Genomic DNA, 25,654 nt, shown 5'->3' on the forward strand with positions numbered 1-25,654 from the left:
GGTCTTGAGGTAGGATTTAAAAGTTTAAGTATTGTGAAGCTATTGTTGTTGACATTAATAGATTAATTTCTGTTACAAATTATACACTGTGCTGAGCCAAAACATCCATTTAACAGAATGAATTCTGTTTTACTGTCTTCTGGTGCATTGCTACTTTATACTGATTGCAGCATGTATTATATTTATCATCCGGATATATTGCCACTGGAAACTTTAAGGAATAATGTCTCTTAGTGGTTTTGAAGACATACAACCAACTTTCACTTTCAGGTTTGCCAACTGTTTAATGTTCATGTAAAGAAAGTTTGCTGAGGCTGTAGCCAGCACCAGCAGCTGCTGAGAATTCTAACAAACTGGAATACAGCTCCTTTCTGGGCAGACTGTTATCAAGAAAAAGACTTGGGGATATTCCACTAGCCTAGAGTGCTGGTCATGAAACAGAATTTCTCTCCGGTTTTGGTTTGGGTTTTGGAGGCCAAAATCTTGGAATTCTTAGTGAAACCTAAATACTGCAAAATGTCATTGTGGAAAAATTGCAGCAAGAACATTTTGGTGTTTCTGATATGAAACATAATCTCTAGCTCCACAGCAGCCCACCTGGTGGTCTCTCAGGATTGGGCTGCCCAGAGAGCCAGTCAGCTTGGGGACCTGAGGAGGCAGCTGCCTGGGGGGGAGACAGCTTGGCTGTGCATGAGGGGAGGCAGTCTGGGGTGCTGGACAGCAGGTGGGCTGTAGGGGAGCCAGAGAACCAGACATCCTGGCAGCCTACCAGGTTGGCTGCAGGGGAGTTGAGGATCCTGGAGAACTAGGCAGGCTTGCAGGAAGCCAGGTGAGATAGCAAGGCTGCCTGGTTTCCATAGAAAGTTTAATCAGAATCGACATGCTTCTGCAGAACTTGTCAATTCTGTCGAATGTGCCAAGTGCTGTACTCTCTTAACCCACATTGACTTCAGTAGAAATTAAGACCTTCAGATCCTTGCATCATCAGGCACTTTGCTTGATCTCACCTGAAAAATATCAGCCTAACTCATTTTCCTTCTCTTTCTGATTCAGACTGAATCCCAGAAGACAGTTGTTTTACGAGCGATACAAGATGGCCTACTGGAGGGGAATGAAATGTATACCATCCAGCTGGTGTCTACTGATAATGCAGAGATATCCCCAATAAACGGTAAAGAAATAATTTGCTATTTCATCATATGAGGCAGCTTCCAATTATAATTCCAGAAGGCCTTTTTATGCTAGATTTCTGTTTTGAAATATCTGTTTTGTATGAATGTGTATAGCTAGCTAATCACATTTTGAAATTCTCAGTCCTCCTTAAATTGTTTTACTAACTAGCTGTTGATTTACTGAACAAAAATCATGAGGGGACATTTCTGAGATCATAGTTTTTCACCCAAATTAATTGTGAGCATATAAAAATTGTGACTATATAAGATAATTAAGTGTTAAAAGTGCCTAAGGAACTGGAAGCTTTTGAAAATCAAAAATTGAAAATGTTAGGAAGTGCAAGGTAAAGGCATATAAGTTCTATAAGCTAAATACTCTCCACAGTGAGCTCCTAATGAAGGCTATAGCTTTCTGTCTATTTAAGGGCAGAATTTTGTCCTAAATTCTGATTTATAATTCACAATTGTGTCAATTTCTAAATGTGTGATGTAGACAACTCATTTTAAATATAGCATTCTCCCCCGGTACTCAGTTACATGTAATGGAATCTTGCAATTTTCTAACTCATCCTGTGCCTTCGGAAAGTCACTTAAGTTGCTTGGTTGAAATCTTGGCCCCATTCAAGCTAATGGCAAAACTTCCATTGATTTCACTGTGGCTAGTATTTCATGCCTTGGGTTTGATTCTGATTCCAGCTACAATGTTCCCTCTATTTTTTTCCGTTCATGTGTGGAATGAATTTTGTTATGTGTAACAATATTGAGGTAGTCTGCGGATGTGCGCCACCAGTAGAAACAAAAAACCTAGATATAAATCACCCTCACATATTATATAGTATAGTTTAACCCGAAGTTCTTTTCATTAATGGTAAGGCAGCAATTTAAACAAGGGCCAAAATCTGTGCTCGTCACTTGAGCAGAAAGCCCATGGCAGTTTTTCTTAAAAAATGATGGCAGAATTTGGCCCTAGAGGTGAATACTTTAAAAAAATCTACAATCAGCAGCATATTTAAACATGGATTGTCACCTTCAAGTTCAACAAATTTAAAAATTCCTTCGACATGCTGTCTGGAAACATCAAATATTCAATCTGTCATTTTGAAAACAAAACATCTGGAGCATAATTGTGCAGTGAAGTATTTGTACACAGTATTCTTTTCACGTGAAATCTGCAAACAAAATCTAAATCTTTATGTACGAGCTTCATAACTGAGACCTGCTAGCAATGCAAGCAATGTGAAAATTAGAATCCCTATTAATCTTCTTTAAAGTGAGTAACACACACACACAGCATACTTTTGAAAGGAAATTACTCCAATCCTAACAGCAGTACATACACCGTTAGTGTTATAGTACATTTCTATTCAAAAAGAGAAAATTACCTGATTCTAACATAGTGGATTGTGAAACTACATGGAGTTTATAGAAATGCAGTATTGATTCTTACATTATCTCACTGGGTTGCTGTTTCTACATATTGAACTGTTGGTCAACATTTGCCAACTTATTCAGCACATCAAAGTTCATGGGAGTTTTTGCAACAGGAGCAGGAGTTAGCATACAAATAGACCCAAATAGATTAATACCAAACCCCTTTATTTAGGAAGTTTTGAGCAAAGTTTAAAGATTCAAAATCAAACAACATACGTACCAACAAAGATCAGGCTTCACCTGCAAAAATTCATAAGAAACCACTTTCTTTGGTTATGCAAGTTGTTTATCTAGACTCCTGAAGATAGTCTACAGGAAGTCCTTAATTAGTTTCCAAGTGGAAACTTGCATCTATACAGCAAAGGACATCTTCCGTTTCTTTTTTTCTTTTAATTCTTCATCTTTTAAAAAAAACTAAACAAATTATATGATTTTAAAAAGCACAAACTTGTGCCACTAAAATCTACACAGAAAATAACTGCTGTTTTTTTGGAAAGCAACAGTTGATTAATCATTTCCTTTTTAGACTACGTTGCAGCCGAACTTCTGATAGAGTGGATTGATAGATTTATAGCAACATTTTTTTTAAAAGTACTTGATGACAACAGGGATGTCTCTCGAAGGAATTGCGTGAGCTTTAAAAAATAAAAGGAAGAAAGAAAAAGAAAGAAAGAAAGAAGGTAGAGGAAGTAATGCAGTGTGCAGAGTTGAAGCACAATTAACATTGTGCTTTAAAAAAATCATATCTTGCTATTTCAGCGCCCTCCATCCACTTCTGCAGAGTGAGAACAGCATCAGTAGCCCAGAATCAGACCCATGCCCTTATGCCCAGAGAAGTCACCCACTCTTTCCCCAGCCTCAATACCCCTGAGCCCAGGTTTCCCAGTTTGGGTTCCCTCCTGTGTGCCAATCACACACCTGCCCGGTGTGTTGCTACAGACCCAGAAGTTGCTGGTGCTACTCACTTGGGGTTGCAGCTGCACTAAGCACAGCCTGGGCAGCTCAGCCGCTTGTCTCCCGGTCCCTTTGTTACCTCCCTGAACTCCTGGCTGCTTGCAGCCATTCACAAGCCTCTGCTCTCATTGGTTCCTTTCCAGTGAGGAGCGGGAGGCCCAGGAGAGAAGCACGGCCTAGGGGAGGAGGATGGGGAGGGTGTTGTGCAAAAATCAGGCTGCAGAGTACTGTGCTCTGGCCCTGCGAGTCCTGGGGTGGGGCGGGGATGAGGTGCCCCCACCACTGTCCCTCTCCACGAGCTTGGGTGGCTGGGGCTCCCTGCTGCTCGGTTCCCCTCCAGCTGCCTGGCTGCCTCAGCCCCCACTCCACGCTGCCCCCTCCGCTGTTCTCCAGCCCCGGCCCCTCCTGGGTGCTGCCCTCCTGCCATCGCTGAGGATGTGTGCACCTGTGCAGCTGTAATAATCAAATGTGCAGCACTTGATGGAGTGCTGCTCGGCCGTGCAGGTGCGCAGCTTAGAGGGAACACTGGTAGTGGAGGTATACCTGTATAGAACCAGTGTAAGGGGAGATCAGAATCAGGCCACCTGAATCAGATTTCCCATTTGCAAAATAAAGATAAAACAGCATTTTGCTAGCATGGTGTTTTACATATTAGTTAATAAAGTATTTATAAAGTGTTTAAAAGGGCTAAGTATTATTTGCAAGTTATTTTAATTAATATTTCTGCTCTTGCTATAATCTTGTGTACTAACTTGAATGTACTGAAAATGTTATTCATTTATTATCATAAAATCTTTCTTCCTCTCTTCGTAGGTCTGGCAACCATCATTATTCTGGGGGATCAGGGAGCTTCTGGGGTGGTTGGGATAGCTCCATCTTCCAACCATATTCTCATTGGGGAACCCTCAGGAAAGTATAACGGAACTGCTTTTATTAGGTAGGTGCATCATTGATTTCTCTGCTCATATTTTGAGTACACATTTCCTTTTAGTACAAAAAGGGTGGGCAACAATTGCCTGACCTCCGTTGGTGCTGCTCATCCACATTTCCCACAGAAGTCTGTGGGAGTTGCTGGCATTCACCACTTCTGAAAATCAGGTCAATAACCGTTTATTTTCAAAGGAATTGCAAAACATACGTCAGTCTGAAATGATATCAACCCCTGGCGCTCAGGAGGGTCTTTCAGGAATGCATGTGATGAAATGCATTAAAAGGAAGAGTTTTTATGGCAATCAAAGCCCCTGCAAAGTTCTCAGGGACTGGAAGAAATCCACTTCACAATTGTGCCTTAGTTTTTGCCTCTGTCTACAGGTATGTAAAGCGACAGAGTGACCTGGGTTTTGAGTTGAAGCAAAGCATAATGATTTCATTGAATTTTATAACTAAGCACCAGAACACAGAATGCCAAATTCTGACCATTCCAGTGTGGGTGTTCTGGTGGTGGGAAAGGCACAGCTGTCATTGCCCCCTCCTTCTAGAACACTTTTCTGTGGAAAGAGTATTTTGTTGCAACCCTCAAAGAACAAGCTAGTGCTGCCTGTAGCATTGGCAGTCCCACCAGAGAGGTTGTGTGTGGACAAAACCAGCATCTTGCCCTGCCCTGCAGTTTGCCAGGTTGACTGTAGTGGGAGAAGTGCTATCTCCAGGTTTTTAAAGGAGCAGTAAGTAACTTAACTCTCTGTATCAGAGGGGTAGCCGTGTTAGTCTGGATCTGTAAAAGCGGCAAAGAGTCCTGTATAGACTAACAGATGTATTGAAGCATAAGCTTTCGTGGGTGAATACCCACTTCGTCGGATGCATCCAAAAAAGTGGGTATTCACCCACGAAAGCTTATGCTTCAATACATCTGTTAGTCTATAAGGTGCCAGAGGACTCTTTGCCGCTTTAACTCTCTGTAGAGTCTTTCTGGAGGCTTTAATCCCTTATAAAGGCAAAATTTCTACAGGTTGCTCCCATTCTTTTTCCCTTCCATTGTGCATCTCAGCTTCCTAAAAGGCACAGCTGAACCCAGAGAACTCAATTTTCAGCCCTGGCTCTGCCTGCTTTGTGCTACTGCAAAGCAGGTAAAGAGATATCATAGAATATCAGGGTTGGAAGGGACCTCAGGAGGTCATCTAGTCCAACCCCCTGCTCAAAGCAGGACCAATCCCCAATTTTTGCCCCAGATCCCTAAATGGCCCCCTCAAGGATTGAACTCACAACCCTGGGTTTAGCAGGCTAAGGCTCAAACCATTGAACTATCGCTCCTCCTCTAGAGAGGCAGCCAGTGATCCCCTCCCAACATCAGGGAAGCTGAGTATATGCAATACTGCAAATACTACAATACCGTTACCTACTTGCAGAGATAACATTGTCAGAATTGTAATGGTGACCTGCTATATTAAATTCAAGCTTCAGTGAGGCTGATAATGTTTGGCTGAGTCACAGATTCATAACAACCTAGGCAGAGTACCAGCCATCTCTTGCACAGATAAAATAAAACATGTATAGGAAACACAACAATGTGTATATGTTCTTACTTACAGCCTAGTACGTGGCCCAGGGATTTTTGGGGAGGTCACTGTGTACTGGAATATAACACCCCCTCTACAGAAGGAATTTGCTGAGATATCAGGGACCTTGACAATGCGAGATAGGCAGTCTGCAGCTGTTATACTAATACAGGTGAGAGAGATCTATAGCATTGGTTATTCCAGTACTCTTTTTGTTAGTAGTTAATGGTAGAGCTCAGCTTTATTTGTTTGTTTTCTGTAGGCTATAGATGATAACCTTCCTGAAGAGAAGAGTTACTACCAGTTTCATCTATCTAGAGTCAGTGATGGAGGAGTCATAAATGAGTCTACTAGCATAGCAAATATCACCATGGTTGCTAGTGACTTCCCCTATGGGCAATTTGCATTTTCACAGGAAACTCTTCAGACAACAGAAGAAGAAAAATCGGTATTGAGTTAAAAGATTAAAATCCTTAAAAATGGAGGAATTAATCTGAAATGTGAATTTTTAATGCTTTTGGTAGATGTCGTTATCTATGTACAATGGATGGCAATTTCCTAAAAATAAATAGCTGAGACTTTATTTCTGCACGTGTGCAATACAGTGTAATGTGTGATTCTGTGTGGTGGGCTTTGAGAGATATTTGAAGTGGCTGGCCTCTTCTGAGTTGTGTGATTAATTCCGTTTCTGTATTTAATCTATATATAATTTATTAAATGGTTTTATTTAGTAAAACTAACTGATGTGATGTCTGTAGAATAGTGTTCTTAGAAGCATATATAACACAAAATAAAGGCAAAAAGTTAAAACTAAGCTTTTTGTCTCCCTCAGGTTAACATCACTATTGTCCGTTCCAGTGGGTATTATGGTCGAGTGCAACTCTGCTATTGGACATTAAATGGGACTGCAGAGGAGAGCATGGATTTCACTTCCTCGTCAGGGGAGCTTATGTTTGAGCCAGATGAGACTACTCAGAGGATTTCAGTTGAAATCCATGATGATGACCTTCCTGAAGGTCCTGAAGAATTTTCAGTAACAATTACCAAAGTAGAGCTCCAGGGAAGGTAAAGATAAATTTCACTGCAGAGGAAAAGATTAGTTACAGGCCCAAAAGTGAACTATGTATATAGAATCTTACCTCACTGCAGTAAAGTCCCTGATTCTTACTCTGATTTAGTAGCTTATTTTCTAACTGTAATAATAGAGATTTGGATCAAATATAAATAGAGGGACACCCTCATTTTTCCAACATTTATTACATTAATAAATTACTGATTAATGATTAAAGTGAGGACTCAGTAGGTATCACAGAAATTTAATAGCTATTTATTTTTGGATATTCCAGAGAGGTGCAGAAGAAAATGGTGTAGAGATTTACATAGTGAGGAAAATGGAATATCCAGTTCGAAGGTGAAATGTGCTTATTCAGTTGGGGTTAAGTTTATAGAATGGGTGATAAATGCTGCAGATCTCTGAAGAGGCAAGAAATAATTTAATCTAATATACTGAAAGGGAGAAAATAGTTTGTAAACTACAAAATTGTAACTTTTGTTACAATACTTGGGGAAGTATGAACATCTCTAATATAATATGAGGATATTTTTGAGGAAATGGCAAAAAAGAGATATCTTTTTAATCTTAGCAGAAATAGTCCATTTCTTTACTGTTGATTGAAAAAGTATAAATAAATTAGATACAATCCTGCCTAGAACTAAGAACCAAAGATTGTTTCATCCCATTCTAGAAATCTACTTTCAGTATGTTATATTACTATATAGGAACCTCAAACTAAAGCTTATGAAATTAACTATTTTATAATTTATAAGCTTTTTACAACAAAACGATACACTCAAAGATTTGGACCTTCAACACTCCTCTCCCGGCTGACAAAACGATACAATGGTGAAGTCCAAGACTAAAGTAAATACGACCCACACCTCCATCAAACTTCATTAAGTGTCCTTGTGCTACTTGGGTCCTCCCTTATCTTTTGAAAGCACCCAGATCTCTAATGGACTAATGGGATGTCTTGTTGTTGAATGACTGATTGCATTAAAATTCCCATGAGCCATCATGACTGTCTGAAAACTTAGTCTATTTCCTGTAAATAAGTAAAATGTAGTGTATTTGATATAGTGCCCTAAGTATGACCCTGGGAAGGAGCAAGTTTAATTTTTGAATAGTTTTCATAATTTCTTTAGCTCTGAGTTTCCAAGGCTCAGTCCTCAGACCCTTTCTTCTAGTTGGGGAAAAGTTTGCTGATGGAAATGTAAAATATTTGCCTGTGAAGAATGCTTTCTCTGTGAGCAAATCCCACAAATTCATCACTCCTTGCAAATCCTGCAGTAACTGATATTTTTTTCCGTACAGCTTTACCCTCCAACCTCTGATTTAAATTTGGCCTCTGTCACTTAGTGCATACTTGCCAACTGTACTGAATTTCTTGGCATAGAACTAAATTTTGTCTTGTCAATACTCTGTAACTTTGACATGGTACAATTTTCATCATATTCTTCTGCAGAAAATTTGCTGATCCTTTCTACTACTGGTATCCATACTGGGCATGCTAATCTTAGGCCCTGATCCCAAAAGAGATCCACAAGTGCAGATCATTATGACAAAATATCTCACAGAAGCTATGCACCAACAATGGGAGACAGCACAAACAACAGTCCACACTTGAGCCTTTGTAGATTCAGGGCTTTAAGGTTTATCTCTTGGGGTATAATCTCATTAATAGATAGTTTTGTCACTGTCTGTTCTTACAGAACAATTAGGTTACTGTTTCTGTACTTCCCAAGGGTTTGTGAAGTTGGTTGCAAATAAAATTGGAAAGACGTGACAATGGAGAGACTTTCATTTTCAGGGAAGAAAAAAATAACTCTGTCCTGCACTTGTTCTGCTTTTGAAAGGTGTGGCTGGGAGGGTTGTGACAATAACTGTAAAAGAACCAAAGTACTTGTGGAGTCTACAAAATGACATACAGGCATCTTGAGCCCATTTCTTTTTATAAAAGCTAACATATCTTTATTTTCTTCTCATGCTCTTGCAAGTGGATTTGATTTTGCTGTTAGAGAAAATGGACTGCAAGTGGACCAGCCCCCTGGGATAGGAAACATCTCCACAGTTCACATCATTATAACGAAAAATGACAATGCAGAGGGCATCATTGAGTTTGATCCGTGGTATATCACTCTGCAAGGTAGGTTAATGTTTAAATTTATGCTGCAATTTAAAGGATAGGCTTGCGGCTACAGCACAGGATTGGTAGTCAAGGCTTCTGGGCTCTATTCTTGGCTTTGCCACAAGCTTCATGTATGTTCTTGGGTAAGTGATTGAGCTTCATTCCCCGCTTTCAGCCTTTGTAAACAAGGATGAATACAGTTTTGCAAAAGTCTGTTTGCTCACCTGCCTGGGAGAAGTGTTTTTTTTAAGGAGGAAGGAAATAGTATTATATTTTTCATTATCAGTCATCATAGAAAAGGAAAGGCAAGTAGATTTTGTGCCTGGGCTGGTATATTTTGCAATCTGGAATGATACCTACTTAAAACGGTGTTGTGAGGCTTATTTCAATGGCAATTATAAAACATTTTGAGATCCTGAGACGGGAAGTTTTATAGAAGAGCAAAGTATTACCATTATGATTATTATTTGTCTTCTCATGTATTACAGTCAAATGTTTGTATTCGTTATGGTGTACTTTTGTATGACATACTGAGGTAAATGAATCCTAGCTATGGCTCCAGAGAAATAAATAGAGGATCACCAGGGATGAATCTGGCCTTTGATATCTTCAGTAATAAGTAAAATCTCTGAAAATATCAGTACCTTTGCCGCCACCACTACATTGGATTACTGCAATATGATGCTCTATTTAAGACTGCTCTTGAAGATCCCTGCAAGCTTCAGCTAGTGTGAAATGTGGCAGCCTCCCTACTTAGTTGAGCAAGTAGTCTAAAGTATATTACAGCTGAGTTTTGTGCATTGCACTGGCTAGCCGTTTGCTTATCGGTCCAGTTCAGTTCAAGATGTTATTAATTGGTAAAGCCTTATATTGTTTAAGATGTGTCTTAAGACTACCTTGATTCTTATTCATTCACTGTATTAATTGGGCATGCATTTGCTTTTACATATTCTCTGAAGATCATGAATAGTTGCTATAATTATCATACTGTACATAACAAAGTAATCTACAAATCGTCTATTGAGGGAACTGTAAACTGACAAATCATAATGAGTGTAGCATTGTATTCTTTGTTATTGATTCAGTTATTAAAGTTTAAAATAATGTGCATGTATTTTGATCAGTGTCAAAACCTGAGAGGGGAAAAAAAGAGAACCTAGAAACATAAGACAGCTGGATGTTGTTCAAAGCTTCTCTGTCTATCTGATTAAAGAAAGTGCACATAATTCTCTTATGGAAAACAAGTGATAATCCATTTATGTATATTATAATGTTGTTAGTCACTCTGTGGCCAATTTTTAGAAGCAGTTGGCTCAATTGCCCAAGCAATTCATGCCCTTGTGAGTACAATGGGCACATAAGTGTATAATCACCTATTTTGGGTGTCTAAATGGTCATTTACATGTACAGTTTATGAAGCTACTCTGAAAAATGCGCTCTTATTGTACAGTAGGTCATTTTGAATTACTCTTGCAGTGGAAGAGGATGTTGGAATGATCATGATTCCTGTAGTGAGAAAGCGTGGAACTCATGGCTATGTGACAGCTGATTTTCTCTCTCAAAGTATTTCTGCACTTCCTAATGGTATTGACTACAGTGTCAATAATAACTCAGTCATCTTTCATCATGGCCAGAACCAGAGTTTTATCAGTGTCTCTATTACAGATGATGATGAAAGGTAATGGTGTTGGATCTTTGTTTAGTTATTCATTTGTTACCCTATAATTGTTTAGAAATCCAGTTTTAGCCCATTGCATGCTACATACTTATACTTTGATTTGAAGAGAACAAACCAATGAGTGTGCAGGAAGTTAGGAGAGCCCTTGGCTGCTGCTGCCAAGTCACTGAATTACCTTTATTTCAGATCTCAGGTTTATGCAAAGAAAAGGAATAATCAACAATACATTCATTGCTTCATGTACATTTAAAATAGTGCATATATGCAACCAACAAGGCAACTTACTAGATTTTCAGCTTTTATTTTTACTCCATGTTTGTTAGTGTTTTAAAGACTCTGATCTCTTTGACCCAGGGAGTTTGCAGAGCAGTTTGAAATCCAGCTGATAGGAGCCACCGGAGGAGCAGTCCTTGGGCTCCACCTAGTGAGTCAAATCACTATTGCTAAGAGCGACTCCCCTAATGGACTTGTCCGATTCCTCAACCAAAGCCGAATTATTGTTCCAAACCCCAGTTCCTCGCTGACACTGTCCTTGGTGCTGGAAAGAACTGGAGGATTGATAGGAGAAACTCAGGTAGGCCTTGCCTTTCAAAGCATTTTGTGTAGTTTTCAATAAAAATAAGATATAATTTCACTCTATAAAATCATGTTGAGAGAAGGAAGGTATGTAATTTATTAAATTCATAGGTTGAAAATATAATAGCAATAATGTATTACTACTTTACATTTCCATAGGACTTTACATTTAAGGCTCTCAAAGCGCTTTATGCACATGAATGAATTTAGACCCCACTAAAACTACTGTAAAGTAGATGTTATCTCTTTATTTACCCTCTGCTTGAAGACCAGAAAACTGAGGTGTCAAGAAATTAAGTGACTTGACCCAGGTCACACAAGAATTGTGTTAAAGAGCTGAGAATAAAACTTAGAAGAGAATCTAACCCCAAACTTACAGCCACCTGCCGAGGGCTGCCTTACATGCTGGACAGTACCCAGAGCCCCCTTCAACATTCAGCACTACAAGCACTTCCCCTCCTGCCTCCATTCATCAGGGCTTGTGAAGGGAGGCAGCACTGTTTCACTTACATCAGTCCCGCTGCTCCTGTTCAGAGAATTCTCCCCAACCCCTTGCAGCTGCAATGGCATGTATGTGGCTCCATGTCTTCTGATTCCCAGTCCTATGCCATAACTTCAAGACTGTTTTTCCTTGCCATTTATTGAGGGGCAGAATAACGGTTTAATGTTGACTTCTCTCTGGAACTATAAATAGCAACTGTGTCTGATTCTTCTCTCATACCAGTTTCACACATTTCGTTCAGTTACATTCATTTACATTGGTGTAACAGAATGATCAGGCCCTGTCTACTTCAGCATATATGTTTACAACAATTACTTACTCTAATGGTGAATGTACATCCTCTTCTCCTAAATATTTCAGATCCCATCATTTAAACATTACCTTAATAAAACTCTTAAAGTAATGTGCATTGGTTTAATTACAGCCAATGATCAGATATGATTTTAACTTAAACACATCAGTTTTTTCCATGCTGCCTATTACACATGGAATGCTTTCCAATGACTAGTCAGTATGCTGTGCTGGACCGGACCAGCTTCCCCGGCGGTGATTTAAAAGGCCCGTGCTCCTGCCACTGTGGGGAGCCCTGGGCCCTTTAAATCACCTCTGGAGCTCCGGCAGCGGGGCTTGGGCGGCACTTTAAAGGACCCGGGGCTCCCCTGCCACTGCAGGAAGCCCCGGACCCTTTAAAGCACCACCGGAGCTCTGGCAGTGGGGCTCGGGCGGGGGATCCCCGCAGTGGGTGGAGCCCGGGGCTCTGGCAGCCGGGCTCCAGCAGGGATTTAAAATGCCTGGAGCTCTGCGGTGGCCAGAGCCTCGGGCCCTTTAATTCACCCCTGAGCCCCTGGGCTCCCAGCCGCCTCTGCAGCCCTGGGGCCTTTAAATTGCCTCTTCCGGTTGAGGCCACGCCCCACTCAGGACTCCGGCATACTGGTAAGTCCTTTAAGTCAGTGGTTCTCAAAGGGTCTGCTGCTTGTTCAGGGAAAGCCCCTGGCGGGCCGGACCGGTTTGCTTACCTGTCGCGTCCGCAGGTTCGGCTGATCGCGTCTCCCACTGGCCGCGGTTCGCCGCTCCAGGCCAATGGGGGCTGCGGGAAGCGGCGGGGGCTAAGGGACGTGCTGGCCGCCCTTCCTGCAGCCCCCATTGGCCTGGAGTGGCGAACCACGGCCAGTGGGAGCCGCGATCGGCCGAACCTGCGGACGTGGCAGGTGAACAACCGGTCCGGCCCGCCAGAGGCTTTCCCTGAACAAGCGGCGGACCGGCTTTGAGAACCACTGCTTTAAGTTACTTTCACCCCTGATTAAAACCCAGACAAACATTCCCTACACAAAAAAGCCACAAAACTCCACTTCTAACTGATTTGGAGCTATCAAGCAGTATAGCTATATGATAAACTGAATAATATTACTCTTGTCCTCCTTTTTCTTTCCCTCCTAATTGTTATTACATTCTTTTCCTATGTCTTACATTAAATTAGCCCCCAAATCCTGTCAAGATACAGGTGCTTTATTATTTGCAATGTAAAATTAAGAACGTACATGAGTCTTCGCAGGATTTTGAGGACTTGGAGTACAAGCTCTTTGGGGCAAAGACTTTATCTGGTGTGTTTAGTACAAGGTGTGGCAGGGCAGAGTTCTAATCTTGATTAGAGCTTTTGGGTTCTATTGTAATAAAAGTTAATAACATACATAATTTTTTTCCTGTGTGTGCTCATTTAAAATAAAGTTTTGATTCTTTTCTGTTTATTAACATCCATAATTTTGAAGTTTTGTTTTTAAAGTAATAGTCAGAATAACCCTTCACTGTTTCTCTTCTCTCTGTCTCTAGGTTAATTTTTAGAAAATATTATGATTAGAGAGAAGAGTCCGATGTTACAGTTATGTTGTGTGCTATCCATTCTCTTAACAGTATAGTATGACTGTATAATCACATACCAGATATACAGATTCTTAGGACAGTATAATTGGGTTACACTGTTACTTTTTCCCTTTGTTGTGAGGCTGTTATTATATTGACGCGACTCTACATTTGAAACTAATATTTTCCACAGATTAATTGGGACATTTTAGGACCCAATTCAGAAGAGGCATTATCCCCCCTGAGCAGTGACATTGGTGACCCCGTGAATGGATCATTCTATTTTAGAGAAGGAGAAGGAGGTCTGAGAACTATTAGTCTGAAAATCTACCCTCATGGAGAAGTTGAAGTTCAGGAGATCTTCATTATTAGGTTGAGCCTTGTGAAAGGTGAAACAGAAATAGACCCCAAGGCTACCAACATTACCCTAATAGTAAGTTGTTACTTTTTTTCCCTTGAAGATTGTTTCTGAAGAGTTTTTGAATTTAATCCAACAGATTGCCTAGTTTATCATTCCACTCCCTCGTCGCATGTCTTACCCAGCAACAGTATTATAGAAGCAAGGAGGTAAAGGATCCATGAATCAAAGCTATTATCTCAGCACCAACCTGGCCCTATTCCCTTCCGGTTGTCTTAGCTTTCTGAACTGAAAGTATGGAGTGGAACCTCATGCCCAAATTCTTAGTTTGCATTCTGTGTTTTCTCTATCCTCCTCTTTTCTCTTTCAGCTTCTGTATGTAAAAGGAAAGCAAGAAGAAATCCAGCTACAGAAGAATAAAAAGTATGGGTAATGGGGGGAGAAGAAAGGAGAGGCATGGTAGCAAGGAAAAATCCTTGCTGCAGAGACTTCACAGCTTAAAGTGATTCTGGCAGGAGAGGGGAGAATCCTATGAACAGCCAGCAAGGAAATACATCCTTCTCACATAACAACCTTCTCAGAGCTGTGCATTGAGGTTTTGCACAGAATTACGCCGGCCCTCCCCCAGGACCAAGTTTTTTTCTTCAGCCTCTGTTCCATCACCCTACAGTGCTTCCTGTTTTTTTGGCTGGTGAATCCTGCCTGACAGAAATCTCATCCTCTGAGAAAGGCCCTCAGACAGTCTGTGGGGGGAGAGAGTAGTGGGCATGACAAACTGCATATGTGACATCAAAAAGTGCAAAGCCAAAACAAAGGAGTTTCAGATCCTGGGGTAGCTACTCCCATATACTACTACTGCCTCCCATTCCACCACCTTGCACATGTCCCTCTACACGTCTTACTCCAAGTCTTACCTCTTGAATGAAGTGATATCAGGGGAAGGTCCAAGGACTGGAATTGACTTCAACTCCTTATGGGAGATTCTATCTGTGGCAAAAGTAGAGCCTACATTTGGAGCAAAGCTTCAATCTCTAAATGTCTCTCAAAAACGTTGTCCTGCTTCCCACTTTGGTACTTTGGTCCCATCAATCAAGTCAGGATAGACTTGGTAGGTTCTTGGTCCCTGTTTCCTACTCCAGGTTTACTATGGAAAGCCAAAAATCCCCAGCGGTATTCTGGACTTTAGGTAAGAATTCCTAAATATATGCTAACCAATAGGACAGACATCTTTATTATTGGATCTCTAAGTAGTTCAGGGAAGCTGTCTGGGAATTAGAAGATTAATTTGCAAGTTAATCTACAGTGAATTCCTTTTGCAACTTTACCTTGGAATGTGGACAGATGAATAAGGATGACATGGTTTTCTCTACTTCCAGAAGACCTCTTTTGTTGTCAGTTTTACAGTAACTTCTACCCACCAGTCAGATGCCGTGAAAGTTTACTCCCTTCCTTGTGTTTCCCATGGCACAACATTCAACAGGACCTATAGATAATTACTCTCTTAATATAGTCCTACCCTCATCTTTATGGGATTGCGTGGAACGTCTACCTAAGGGACATGCACATCCTCTCTACGTGTGCTTCCCAACCCCTTCTCACACAAAGTTAAAGATCTATGCCTTCTTCATCCCTACTCATACTGAGTTAAAGATCTGTGCCTGCTGACTGTTTTTCTCCTTATTAGCCATTATTTTTCAAAATAGGACAGTTTTTGAATCTCCCCAAGCTTATTCTGGAGACTCATATCACTGAATGTATTGTTTTAGTTACACTGTGACCTGATCTCTCCATTGCAGGAGAGGAAGCTTCTCTCCCTAGGTGACAAGCAAGCTCTGAAGTTTTACCTGTCTTGTACTTCCAGTTTCAGAAGAATTAAGTCTTTTTTAAAGGTTGCTACAAAGGACAGACTGCCACTGAGACCACAGTGGCTCAGTCAATCAGATATTGTAGTCCATTAGCATATGATCAGGCCATTCTGTCTGAAGTATGGCAACTTCACAGGCTCAGAACTCAGAAGCATTTAACTCTGGAATTTGTTAGGTCATCTCCTGACACTGTCATCTGGCATTATTAATTGGATCTGTCCCTGTTGGCTGACATTTGTTGGTCACTAAGGGTGCCAAGCATCCCTTTAAGTGACATACACTGTCCCGGATTGCTGCTGTTCAGTAGGATGAAAGAAGAGGGACATAGGATAAGGGAAAATTAGTCACTGATAATTCTGTTCATCATAGTACTTTCTTCCTACATCCATCCCCCTTTTCTCTGGAGAGTATCACTTGGGAGTTTTTTTCCCCTCTGGTTTTACTGTCTATTACTTTGCTTTGGAAGTCTCCAATTGGAAAGATAGCCGATGGATTAGTGCTTATATATTAGCCTTGGTTGTCAGGTCTCTTGCCTCCTTGCTTCTGGTAGGTGGAGTCCTAATGCTGTCTGTAATTACTAGTGGTGTGCAGGATGTACAAAGAGAAGACTGTGATAAACAGAATTCTCCGTAAGTAATTTTTCCCAAATCCAACAGAATATATAATTCAGTACAATTATTGAGGGCACCTTATCCCACAAACATCTCAAGGGGCCTTATAATAATAAAATCAAAAAGGTAATTGAAATATATCAAGTACTGAGAGAAAGGACTTTTAATTTGAATCTTTAAAAATGTAATGGTGCCAGTGCTTATTCGACTTCTTGTCCCACTCTCATCTGCATCATAGCTAAACTTGATGGTTGCTAGGCACCTAGGCACTTTAGAAAATTCCTCTAGGCACTTATGTGTGTCTTCAGGTACCTAAATACCTTTAAAATGTAGGGCCTAATGACCAATATAGTAATAATTCCCCCCTCCTCCAATATTTGATTGTGTGGGGAAGGGGGAGGGACACAGGAAGATGGGATTTAAAATGTGATATTGATATCCAGAGACTGAAATTCTCTGCTTATTCACTGAAAAGGAATAGCGCAAGCAGTGTTCGATCTAGCTTCTCCACACTGTCCCATCAATAGAACTGTTTAAATATTGTGTTTGTGTTTGCATGCAATGCATGTTATTCATCCAGTTGTTATTCTGTGAATAATTAGCTCTAGTATTTGTCTGGCCCTGTCCACCAAAACGCCTCTTCTGTGATTTGGAGAAGCCACCTCTAGTAGTAAGAAGGGGGAGTTCAGTCTCCAAAGCCATTAAATCACTGGTGCCGCTGCTGAGATTGCAAACTAGAGTGCCAATGAGTGCCCATTATGATTCTGGTATGTGTTGTGGCTCCTATTCACTAGGGGCTGGATTGAATCCATTAAATCAATTAACTTCAATTACCACACTAAAAGGTGAGAATCAGAAACCTAGAGGTGAAGTGTTCTGTATCCCACTACAGATGCCACCCAGTCCAACAATAGTTAATGTAAATATTGCCTGCTGCACTGCAAGTCCAGTAAGCTGCTTGTTCTGGCCTTCTAGACTAAAGAGGATAATAGATTCCCATCCTCTTTCTGGTGCTCTAGCACAACAGAAGAGAACTCACTCAGATCCCTTAACTTCTCTTCATAGGATTTATTTTCCAAACTTTATATCATTTTCTTTGCTCTCTGAAGTCTGTCCAAATCATTCATGTCATTTTTGAAAAATATTGTTTGAAACTGAGTGAGGCTTGACGAGTGTTGCTTTAAGTAGTGCTGAGCAGAGCAGACTAATTACCTGACTTTGTTTACACATCCTCCCATTGTTACAAACCAAGAGCTTTGCCTCTTTCCTGACAGCATCATATTACTGACTTGTATTCAATTTATAATCCACTGTAATGCACTGATCCTTCCTTGTGACACTCATAGCATTTTTCCATTGAACAACTGGTCTTATGTAGATTTAGTGGCGCTGCCTGTTTGTTTTGCGTGTTTGGTCTTGACACCAGACCATTTTACTCTGGTCTCATGGTGCTCTTATCTGCTATTTATTTTTCTTTTCATACAATATCCATTTCAGCTGCTACTGTACTCTCAGACTTGTTGGGGGAAAATCAGGATGGCGGAGGGTTAATGGATTTGTGAGTTGTTGAATCCAGCATAGAGTTCCCCAGTGGTCTATAAATAAGATAGTTCGTTATATATTCTTGACCCATATTTTATTTGCTGCTTTCTAGATACAGAAGTTTGGTGATCCCAATGGAATTGTGCAGTTTGCTCCTGAATCATTATCTAGTAAGCACTATGAGGAGCCATCAGTCTTGGAAGGGCCAGAGAATATTACACTTTTCATCAAACGAGTCCAAGGCACTCTGGGGAACATAATGGTATTCTTACTCTCATTTTGGGGTTACTTAAAAACAATATAATCTGCAGTCTTCGTCCATTAGAATGCATATAGGAGAGCAGGCACAATTTAGGCCTGTCTTAAGAAAGTCTTCTGATTGCTTACAGTGTTCGTGTATCTTCTTTTGGAGTTGGCATAATTGAACAAGGGATTTGGCCCTAATATTTCATGTTTGGAAAGTCATGTCCAATTTCTATATTGATCGGACAAAATGTGGCAACCCATGCTTATTTTTTTGACACTCTCCTCTCTCTCTTCTCCTATTCTTATGATAGGAGAATGGTGTAGAATGCATTTTTTAATAAAGTGATACCTTCTTAGAAAGGGAGCAACATAGACCCAATCTTCTCAGACAGCTGCGTGCCGTACAATAGATGGGAATTGGGCCCTTGTGCTTTGAACAGTGATCAACACTGGTTATTAAATCAGTTGGAGATTACTTCCTGAAGTTCTTCAGAATTCAGCAAGCTGTTTGTAGCATAATATCATGGACTCCCTTTCTGGTGCAATCATTTTTTGGTATTCTTTTTAAAAAGTATCCGGTATCTTATATAATGGATACCATCTGTGGAAATTATTTTTTAAAAGGTATCTGATGTTGATGGAGAGGTAAGGATTTTCCTGTTGTTCTCATTTGGCTGGAGTTCTATACAGAGGGGAAAGATTTAAAAAAAAAATTGTGCACCCTACAGTAAAGAACATTTGGCCCGCTTCGTATGTACCTGGAGTGCACTTGGTATGTTGTATGCCTGCAGTGCTCAAGGAACTATATTTTGTACTTTTAAGTACTTTGTCATTCTTAAGAGAAAAATTTATGTGGGACTCTTGAGAGAGAGAACAGCAGGGGAGTGTTGACCACTAAAAACAAACTGTGGAATTAGGCCTAAAAATTCTGTAAAGTGAACCTACAAAGATATTCAGAAACAACTACCACCACATTCAGGTCACTGAGGGTAAGCTGTGGGAGGAGGGAAGGCAGATTGTGGTCCTGTTTTAGGTTACTATGCCTGTTTCTTTCTTATATTTCCATAAAATAATTTCTGTTTTCTTGCTAAATGTTGTATCTTATGCTCTGTGAACCTGAGTGTATGAGAGTTCCAAGTTAGTAAACAATGTTTTTTCACTTACTTCAGGTTCACTGGAAGCTGAGTAGTGATTCTGATACTACAGGTGACTTCCTTGCAACAGGGGGTTCTGTCTCCATTGCTGAAAATCAGAGTGCAGCGGAGATCATTATTCATCTGTTACCAGATGATGTTCCAGAAGTAGATGAGAATTATGTGGTAGAGCTGGTTTCAGTGGAAGGAGGAGCAGATTTGGATCAGGACAAGAGAGTTTTGAGATTCACTGTGTTAGCAAACGATGACCCCCATGGAGTGTTTGCCTTGTACTCTGATAGGCAGTCAGTATTGATAGAGAGAGACTTGAGCCGGCACATTCAGATGAATATAACTCGATATTCTGGGACATTCGGAGATGTGAGTGTTGAGTACCGAATCTCATCTCATCATGAAGAACCAGTAATCACTCCTGAGAATACAGTGGGATGTCTGCTGGTGAAAGATGGTGCCAGCTTTGGTGTGAAGAGAGTGCCAATAAGCAGCCAGGTCTGTAGTGTCCTTAAGCTGGATAGACCTCTCTAGCGTTTTGTTTCCTAAATTTATGTCTACATCATATGTACAAATGTCATTGAATAAGACATTAAATGGTGATAAATAGTGTCTGTTGGAGAGAAAGAGAGAGAAACAATTTTGATACTCTGGATTTTGTATTATTTATGTACAGTTGTGTTAAAAGAAAATGTGATTTTCAGTATAAGAATGGAATATAAAACCAAGGCGGTGTGTATCCCTGAGCTTCTGCCTATATCCCTTTCTGTGTATCAGTCATGTTTTCTGTTTTAGATTCTGTTGTGTAGGCCCAAATCCTCTCCCAAGTGTGCTTTTGGGAGTGGGCTATTTACTGGAGAAGGCTGCTTGGTTCTGGAAGACTGAATCATCAAGACCTGCAAGTACCCCACAGCTGCTGTATGCTCCCATCTGTGGGTTGACGTGGATAGCTGCAGATACACTAGCCTCACCCTACTCTATTCTCTACATTTCCCATTCTGTTACAGAGCTCATTGTGCTAGATACTGTGAACCTATAATAAGTGACAATCCTTGCCCCAAAGAGCTTACATTGTGCAAAACTGCTGTTGGCCTTCCTTCACAGTATTAACTTTTGTGTAATGATTTTGAGGAAGATCTTTGTTAAACTGCTTGCCACTTTAATGCTTCTCAGTGCATGGTACCATTAAAGGAGCTGCAGACCATTTCTGTTACTTAACTCCGTAACTCAGCTGATATTGTTGGTTTCAGTTGAATAAAATTGCCAGCTTTTAAAATTTAAATTGTATCTTTAAAGGTGTTTCTCTTACTGGGCTTGAATTTCACTCTGGAACTGACCAATGCAAGCCTGATCAATGGAAGTGCCAATTATATGCCTAAAATAATATTAGGAAGAGCAAAATCAGCTACTCTGTCTATTCCGGAGGAAGCTGCCAATTCTCAGGTAACTAGGCTGACTGCAGTAAAACAAGCTTACCACTAGAGGGCAGTTCCTGATACTTCTGTTACTAGAGGCCTGGGTACTGTATTTAGGTGATGCTAACATTTGTTCTTATGATCAAAGTCAGCTTAATGGTTGACAGTCGTCCCCAGCTGTTACATGTACAGTACACATCAAGGATCTGATAAACATTTTGTACCTCAGAAATTCAAGAGACATAGTTTCTAAATGTATTAACTTTTGACACACTTTTTAAAAATGTGTTTTATCTATCTTTATGGAGGAGATGGTATGATGGGATAACATGATTTTGGTAATTAATTGATCTTTAAATATTCATGGTAAATAGGCCCAATGGCCTGTGATGGGATGTTAGATGGGGTGGGATCTGAGTTACTATAGAAAATTCTTTCCTGGGTATCTGGCTGGTGAATCTTGCCCATATACTCAGGGTTTAGCTGATCGCCATATTGGGGTCGGGAAGGAATTTTCATCCAGGGCAGATTGGAAGAGGCCCTGGAGGTTTTTCGCCTTCCTCTGTAGCATGGGGCACGGGTCACTTGCTGGAGGATTCTCTGCTCCTTGAAGTCTTTAAACCACGATTTGAGGACTTCAATAGCTCAGACATAGGTGAGAGCTTTTTCGCAGGAGTGTGTGGGGAGGTCGGACTAGATGATCATAATGGTCCCTTCTGACCTTAGTATCTATGAATCTATATGAAAGTAGAAAACAGCTGGTGAACCATAATAGATGTGTTTGCAGTTAGTTTATGCCTGTGTCTTCATAAATCTGAAGCATTAAGATATTTAAGAAAAATGTTGAGTCCAGATAATATTCTCTCTTTAGGTTAAGTAGTGAGTCTAAAAGCAGCTTATACCAAGAGAGGTAGATTTCCTTCCATTCTTTAACACTGCAAATATAAAGCTTGACACCGTTGTATTGAGCCAAATTCTGCTTTCACTTACTTTAGTGAGATTACATGGGAGTAAACAATGGCAGAATCGGTCCATAATAAAGTACTGTCTACCTCAATTACCCTTATTTAATATACTGGAAACAGACAATAGCATGTCACTGTCTTACCTCTTAAATTCAATTAATGCTAATATTAAATGCTTTTAGATCTCTTATCTTGAACCCCCTTTTTCTCTCTTGCTTCCTTCAATTCATAATTTAACTTTATTCACATGGTTCTTTCCTTTAGCATTGTTTACTACCCCATGGATGCCACTTATATTATCACTTCTAGACTGTGAGAATAACCCTTTTAGTCACAACTTCAGCTGAAGAACAAAGCAAATAGCTGGAACAAGTATTTATCTGCTGAGCAATGTCATTTGGCATTGACTTTCTTTTCATCAGATGCACAGTTGATCATTTATTTTCTGTCTGTGTATGTATGCATACATGCATCATAATAGCTCCTCTCCAAGAGAGTTAAGAAGCTTTTTTTTCCCCTTATGAAGAATAGATACCATGTGCTATACCCTGGTATCTTTTAACACAGAAATCTAAGTCACATTGATTACCTATTTCCAAAACTATGAGTGAGTCTTAGAAATCCGGAATTTAGAATCTTTGGTAAATGCATGTGTAGTAGGTATATGGCTACTGTAATATATATAATATATATACAGTATATACATGCAGTACTAGATATCCCCATATCGTTCTAACAAAGATGTATTATATGTTTCTGTAGGTTGGCTTTGAGTCTCTCATTTTACAACTTACAAACATTATAGAAGGGACAGGCGAAGCTGTGATAACCAGAAAAGGAGTGTATGGCTCTGTAACAGTTAGCTGGACTTCTGGATACCCACTTGATTTAATCCCAGAGTTTGTTCATCCAGGCAACATTACACCTGGATTTGGTGAGCACTTTCTTGTTACAGTATACTCAGAGCTACAGAATTTCCATGTCTGACTAACTCCACTTTAGTTGTTACTCTAATATTTTTGCACATTTCATGCTCCCTTTTTAATAAGAAATCATTGTTTGAATGAAAGTATATTATATGATTTTTATTTGTGAGTAGTAAGGTTTCTTTTTGGAATAAGGAAAACCTTGCATTTCATAGATAATGTACTCCTTAGTGCAATATGCACCTTGTTATACTTCTGAAGAACTGCTTTATAGAGAAAAAGTGCTGTACTTGTCATGCAGATTTCCACTTCCCTAGACAGAGCAGAAGTCTGATGATAACTCACATTTCTCTATGGTCAAAAGTAAAAAGAGGATTCCTGTTTAACAATTTGTGAATTGTTGCTTCTCTGTCTTTCTCCAGGTAATGTTACATTTTCTTATGGCGAACAAAACAAAGTAATTTCATTTCATGTTTTTCCAAGCTTAAGTAGACGGGAGGCATTTGCTATCCATCTAACATCAGTGTACAGCAATGTGTCTGGTGGAGCTTACCTGAGGTAAGGGTATTACTTAGACCCTTGGTTAATTGCATGGACCCCAACAAATGGATATATGCAGTAAAAATTCTGATCTGATTACAAACATTTAAACTGTGCAAAACCTAATTGAGTTAGAAAAAGGAAAAGTCAGCAACATAAAGATTTGGTAACTTTGTTGGTGAACCCATGGCTCCAGACCAAATGGAACCAATTGGTAGGGCTGCTCTGATCAGATCTGGAACCTCTTGCAAAGCCAGTTCAATTCCTTGGCAGTAGTGTGTAGGGGAAATAGGGGAATGGACAATTTGCCTACAACTGGGATATCTGTATATATGTTTGTGGAGGCAGTTAGAGGCATAGAGGAGCCAAGATTTTCTGAGAAACTGGAGGAGAAGTGGAATCTATAATTTTCCTCTGCAAAGGCCACAATATAGAGAAATGCATTAAATACATCCTAATATCCTAGGGGGCACCAATTATCACCACAGAGCTTTCCCTCTGTGCAAAGGATGTCTTTCTCCATACTGTGAAGCACTGAAACATGAGCAAAAAACACCATACTAGTATTGGTGGGTCTGTCTAACCATTGGCAGTGTTTTCTTAACTGGCATCCGGTCAATTTTTGCAAAAGGTCAAAAACTGAATGTGTATAGAGAGTGAGTCATCCCATCACCCAAAGAGGTGTTAGATGAGACTTGATTAATATTTTTCGGTGCAGTGTGTGGGAAGGTTGCATTGCTACAACCTTTCTGGTAGGTAAAAGGAGAAAAAAAATGAAGCAAATTGCACCTACTCTGAAGTCACTTACCTTAAATAAAATTCTGGTATCTCCAAAAAAGAACCAATTTTGAAAAGAATTAAAATTGCTGAATTAAACTAGACTCCATTAGCACTACTAAGTTTGAGGCTGCAGAATCAATGACTGCTTGTGAGTTTCAGTGCATTGATTTGTAGGACTCTGTCCCACCGAAACCACTAGTTTAAAAGATGCTGCAAGACACCCCATTTTGACATTCAAAGTGAGTGGAAGTTATTGCAAGACTCTCAGTGAGGGTGTAAAGTACTGCTTGATTCTCTTTAAAAAAAATTACTAGCAATAATTTCTTTCAGGCTCAGGCCTATAAGACCTGAAAAGGAGATTGGTCCAGAGGAGGGAAAGGTAGGCAACGCCTACTCTTTATCCTGGATATGCAGTGAATAAAGACAAAACACACACACAAAGGCTAGGTCTAAGCATCAGGCTGCAACTTATATTTAATTGACATAACACTGAGATGAACAGTACCCCCCGGGAAAACAGTGATCCAGTGTGGAAGGACATGACTGCATGAGTGCTTATGAGTGCATGAGCACCCTCTGCTTGACCTCCTTACATCACCCATGGGATCCAGCCAGCTGCTGGAATCACTGACCAGCACCCCTTCTCGTTTGAGGAATGAGGGTAAGAAGACGTGGACAACAATCTACTCTAGATTTGAGATACCTGTCCCTGCCCAAGAAATAACAAACAACACCAGAAGCCTTCCTGACTCCCATGCTCAGGTTTACCCCATGAGCAGGCCCACTGACAACTGCCCTACCCCATGCCAGACACTGAGAGAAAATTCTTCCTCGCTCCCCTACGTGGAGATATGTCTACATCCCCAATATACCAGGAAAGTCAGTTCTGATGCATTCAAGTCACAGTAACTCAGAGGGTGGGTAGGTGCAGCCCAGACACCTGGGAACATGGTACTCAGGCCTGGGGAGAGGCCTTAAATGCTGGGGGAGGGGTGCAGCCATGTAGTCATACTCATCTGCCTCTCTCAGATTGGTCAGCTGGACTCTACAGAGTGGGGCCAATACCTTGCTCCATATCTGGTGCTATTCTTGACCTCTCCATCCCTCCCTACAGCACCATCATTAGCTATCAATGAATAGAGTCAAGAAAGAAAGAAAATAAAGTAATTGGAGAATGAATAAAGAAGGACAAAAAGTGTTAATTAAAATAACTATTTTAATTAGTAATAATTATAAGGTATTTGAGTAAATAACTGAGCTCCTCTCAAGGTGTTCCTATATTTATCCAGTAAGTTGTTTGTATTGTTCTTCCTATTTATTAATTAAATTAGTACAAGGCTGCCTCTGCAACATCTCACTAAGAAACTATAAAGATGCCACAATAATACCGCTCTAAACCAGATCATCTTTATTC

At 40.3% G+C, this 25,654-nt stretch overlaps 1 protein-coding gene across 1 annotated transcript in view; it reads left to right on the top strand.

Moving 5' to 3' along the window:
- ADGRV1 (adhesion G protein-coupled receptor V1) overlaps positions 1 to 25,654 on the top strand; it is a 421,530-nt gene that overhangs the window by 156,943 nt on the left and 238,933 nt on the right. The window contains exons 60-73 of the mRNA XM_074952844.1: positions 1,054 to 1,171; positions 4,371 to 4,494; positions 6,083 to 6,221; positions 6,312 to 6,497; positions 6,882 to 7,114; positions 9,104 to 9,252; positions 10,711 to 10,912; positions 11,267 to 11,486; positions 14,041 to 14,280; positions 18,336 to 18,485; positions 19,639 to 20,112; positions 20,911 to 21,057; positions 22,757 to 22,928; positions 23,343 to 23,478. Of these exons, the coding sequence (XP_074808945.1) occupies positions 1,054 to 1,171; positions 4,371 to 4,494; positions 6,083 to 6,221; positions 6,312 to 6,497; positions 6,882 to 7,114; positions 9,104 to 9,252; positions 10,711 to 10,912; positions 11,267 to 11,486; positions 14,041 to 14,280; positions 18,336 to 18,485; positions 19,639 to 20,112; positions 20,911 to 21,057; positions 22,757 to 22,928; positions 23,343 to 23,478 (2,690 nt within the window). The remainder of the gene's footprint in view (positions 1 to 1,053; positions 1,172 to 4,370; positions 4,495 to 6,082; positions 6,222 to 6,311; positions 6,498 to 6,881; positions 7,115 to 9,103; positions 9,253 to 10,710; positions 10,913 to 11,266; positions 11,487 to 14,040; positions 14,281 to 18,335; positions 18,486 to 19,638; positions 20,113 to 20,910; positions 21,058 to 22,756; positions 22,929 to 23,342; positions 23,479 to 25,654) is intronic.

Source organism: Natator depressus, chromosome 5 (genome assembly GCF_965152275.1).
Source record: "Natator depressus isolate rNatDep1 chromosome 5, rNatDep2.hap1, whole genome shotgun sequence".
In the NCBI taxonomy this organism is placed as follows: Eukaryota; Metazoa; Chordata; order Testudines; family Cheloniidae; genus Natator; species Natator depressus.